Source organism: Cibotium barometz, chromosome 52 (assembly GCF_041138505.1).
Source record: "Cibotium barometz isolate CiBa-2024 chromosome 52, ASM4113850v1, whole genome shotgun sequence".
In the NCBI taxonomy this organism is placed as follows: Eukaryota; Viridiplantae; Streptophyta; class Polypodiopsida; order Cyatheales; family Cibotiaceae; genus Cibotium; species Cibotium barometz.
In genome coordinates, this window is record NC_141097.1 from 30,269,860 (window position 1) to 30,274,371 (window position 4,512).

General features: G+C 38.9%; 1 protein-coding gene across 1 annotated transcript; it reads left to right on the forward strand.

Annotated features, from left to right (window-relative positions):
- The first annotated feature begins 256 nt into the window (after window positions 1–256).
- LOC147609036 (disease resistance response protein 206-like) lies at window positions 257–1,186 on the forward strand. The gene has a single exon (XM_086788492.1). The coding sequence runs from the start codon at window positions 456–458 to the stop codon at window positions 1,032–1,034; it is 579 nt and encodes a 192-aa protein (XP_086644618.1). The 5' UTR covers window positions 257–455; the 3' UTR covers window positions 1,035–1,186.
- Window positions 1,187–4,512: the final 3,326 nt, after the last annotated feature.

A 4,512-nucleotide genomic window follows, 5' to 3' on the forward strand; every position in this document is an offset into this window, starting at 1 on the left:
GTCACACTAACGGTTGTTTTGATTTGTACTTCTGTAGGTTTTACCATGCCTTACTCTCTATGTGTGGGACCTGCTCCTAATTGGGATATTGCAACAAGTCTTTAGGACCTTTGCAAGCGAATTGTCAAACACATTTGTCTATTATTTAACAAGAGTCTCCCCCACGGCCCGTTAACTGCGCCGATATCTACAAAATGGGGCGTTGACCCCATAAAATCCGCAAGATGGGACGTTTACTAGTGTATTACAAATAGGAGCTTACTCCGCTCCATCAGATCTATCATCCCGCCTTAGGTCTGCTTGTTACCAGGTCATTCATTAGGTCAGGTTCTCATCTGCTCCTCCCATCCGGACGTTAGCACCAACTGAGTCTTAGATATCCCACCTAATAATTTCCCTGCAGCTTGATCAAGCGAGGTACTTTTGTGTGATCACCGCTCCTCCGCTGTATTGAAATGCCCCCTGCAGCTACCAGCAATATGCCCAGCCGCTTGCTCCTTGCAGCATGCCTGTTACTGGCGCTGATCAGCCTCAATGCCACGCCAGCTTCTTGCCACAAGAAGAACATCAAGGCCGGGCCGTCCCGCTACAGATTCTACCTCCACAACACCGTGTACAACCCGATCGTGAATAACACCTACTTCACCTCGGTGTATGGTCCGCTCCCTCCGGGCACCTTCTCCAACCCCTTCAACTTCGGCGTGGTGGCCACCTTCGAGGCCCCCCTCACGCTGGGCGCCTCCAACACCTCGGCGTCGGCCGGGGTGGCGCAGGGCTTCTACGTGCTGGACAGCCAGAAAGGCTACGTGCTCTTCCACACCTTCACGGCCACCATCGACGACGGCACCTACAAGGGCACCCTCACCATCATGGGCCAGATCGACGAGGCCCAGAAAGTGCGCATACTCACCGTCGTTGGCGGCACCGGCGACTTCCTCCTTGCACGCGGCCTCGTCACCAATCGCCTCGTCGAGATCGTGCGGGTCGCCCCTGCCCGATGGGTCCTCTCCTTTGATCTCGACCTCTATTACTAGACCACTTGTTTGCATGATGCATGCCTTCCGCGTTGCTTTTTTTTTTGGCTATACCAAACATCTGTATTATTTATTTTCAAAAGCAATGCATCCCAACAGCTCCAATTTTTACAAATCACAGCACGAAATAAATACATCACTAAACTTACAAATTGTCATCCAATAAAATGCTCAGTAGACTGTAGGCCTGCTCAGTAGACTGTAGGCCTACTTTTTCTTGAAGGAAGAGTAGAGTACACAAACACGGAAGCCAAATATTTGTAGGCATGCATGTGTTCAAGACTAGTTAAACTTGTATAAAACAAAACTAAGAAGATGAAAAGGAGAATGGGAATGCTCGGTGACGTATTTATTTTTGAACGATAGTGGAGCACATAAGCAATGAAGCCAAATGGACGCATGCATGGGTTCAATAAAACAAAACTACGCTTTGAATTCTATCCTACTTGTCCCTTGTGTGAGGTCATCGTATTATATGACTCCCTTATTGAACTTACAACCTCCTTACTAGCCTCTCATATCTTTAAGCCACTTTAGTAGTTTTTTGGTTCTATTGTCGAAAGAACTCCTTTGGTCATTCCTTATCATTAATCCCAACACACACTAGCTAATATTTCATCATCTATGATGCAAGAGAACAAAATGTGAGTCTCCTTACCTTGGCTAATGTGGAGAAATATCAATATGATCTCAAACAAGAGTTATATACTATATTCTTATGAAAGAGGATATGTGTCACTAATTCTTAGAAGTTTGTACATTTTCATGAAAAATATATATAGTTCTTCATCAAAAAAGAGGTAGATAAGTGTACATTTAGAGAAAGTTCCAACATCTCACTATAGCTAAAATGGAGTGCTCTCTCGAGTTCTAGTAAGTGTGGATCCAACATCATGAGATAGCAGCTTAACAAAAAGTAACGTTTTACTTGGCAAATCGCAACCTCGAGGGGTTCACCTAAAAATATATAAGTATACCACATGCGTTCAAATGAAGGGGTTTTTTTAATTCAAAAATTTAAGATAAATTTACAGAAAAATATTTATAAAAAGGGTTTTTCTAATCGATTTTAGAAGAAAAAAAACCTGTAAGTCCATAAAGAGAAAGGGGTCATTTTAGTCATGAAAACTCACAGGTAATGAGGTTTTTTAAATACCCCTTGAATGCATGTGATACATAAGGTTTCTTAGTAGTGCATCCCCCGAGATCGCAACCAAGCTTGCAAGGCCTCTTAACCGTTATAACATTTCAAATCAATTACGAAACTCCATGCAAGGAAGATAAACTTTGTAATTAATTTGATTTCGCTATACACACACTATTTTTTTCCTACTCAAAGAAATAAAATCATTGAGAAAAAAGTAAGGTGAGTCTTTATTTATTATCTCATTCCTTCATAGGAAAATTTAGTCCATTTGCACATATAGTATCCTATGATTTAAAGGACATAAAATGAGACAAGAGAGTAGAATCTTCCTTAACTATGAGGAGAAGATAGATAGGAAAACATTGGTAATCCACTTTTAAGGTGAGATCATCCTTCTAAGCATTCTTGAAAGTGATATGGAACTTATCCCTCACTATCTTCAATATACATTGCTTGCTTAACAAAAAGTAATGTTAAGCTTCACAAATCGCAACCAGTGTTTCAAATCAATTATGAATTCCATTTCACAAGAGAAACTTCCTCTTTAAAATATTCCCTATGCTTGCTCTACTTTTATATCCAGTCAAAGAAAACAAAAATAAACTCACTAAGGAAAAATTAAGTTTAGTTTCTCGTCCTCATAGTATAGATTCTCCTAAGTTTCTCTGATCTACTAAAGAGAGCTCTTTGTTCCTTGTAATTTCTCTTTTCCTTAAACCCACGAACCTAAAAGGGTTTTGTTTAGGTCCACCTATATATACCTAGCCTCAGTGTGCTTTCCACACACTTTGGGAGATTTGTATCGTGCATCTCTCTCTTTCTCCTCTCATCAACACCACTACCACTAGCACCGCCACCACCACCACCAGTACCACTAGTATTTTCACTATGCTAGTTGTTGCCACTCTACTAAGACTTGCAACATGCACTGCCTATGTCAGTTTCCTAGCTGTCTATAGTGTGGGACAATCAGCTATGTCTGCCAAGATCTAGCCTACTCGTCGTCGCTGAAGAGAGAACATCTAAAAGAATTCCTAGATCTAATCCTGTGTGTGTAAGCCCATGGATTACTACACCATGGCCTAAGTGGCAAGTCCATAGATTTCGAAAAAAAAATTGATACAAAGTTTTCCCAAGCACAATAGTGTGCAATAGCAATCAAGAGCATGTTGGTGGAAGTCTCTTACCAAAAAGGAAGAGAACTCAAAGAAGATCATAAAATCTTAGAAAATCATAATACATAAGAAAATACATAAGCAATACATGGATAGATGACTACATTTTTGAAATCATGGATATAAAAAGGATTATAATCATAGAGTCGAAGAATAGTATCATATGCATAGATTTATTCAAAGTCTTATGCATAATACCATGCAATAGAGTCTTATGCTAAAGATGTTGATGCATAACACTATGCAAAGAGTCTTATGCACAAGACTATGCATAGATTCCTATGCATAGACTCTTATGCATAGAGTCTTATGCATAAGACTATGCATAGTGTCTTATGCATAGACTATGCAGAGAGTCTTATACATAGAATCTTATGCATAAGTCTATGTATAGTCTTATGCTAAAGACTCTCTCCCTAGTCTTATACATAAGATTATAGTATTGCAAAACACTCAACGCATAAGATTCTTTTGCATACTCTATTGCAAAAGAATCTAATGCAAAAACATATTTTGAAACAAAGTTTTTCTAAGAAATCTAGGGTGCAATAGCAAAGAGCATGCTGGTGGAGGTATCTTCTAAAGAGAGCTCAAGGAAGATTATAAAAAATCTAGGGCGAAAAGACATAAGATTATATATTAGCAATACATGCATACAAGGCTTCATTTTAGAAATCATGGATATAAAAAGGAAAACGATCATAGAAGTCAAAGTATAGATCTATATGTATAAGGGTTATGCATAGACTCTTATGCATGAAACTATGCAAAATACTCATATGCATAAGACTATGCATAGGACTCTGATGCATAGAACTATGCATACGACGACTATGCGTTGCACATTACGCATAAGACTATGCATAGGATCTATGGATAACACTCTTTACATAGTATTATACATAATACTATGCAAAATACTCTTATAAGTGTTTTTTCTTACTCATAGTGGCCTTTTCTTAGTGTGGCACACATAGAGACTATGAGGGAAAAACCTATATGCTTATGTATAAGAATATATAACAGGCTCTATCTATAATACTATTTACATGCATAGAGACCATGACAGAAAGACCTATGCATTATAAGACTATCTATGATGTGCATAGAGTCTCTATGCATAAAACTATACAATATACTCTATATATAATACTAT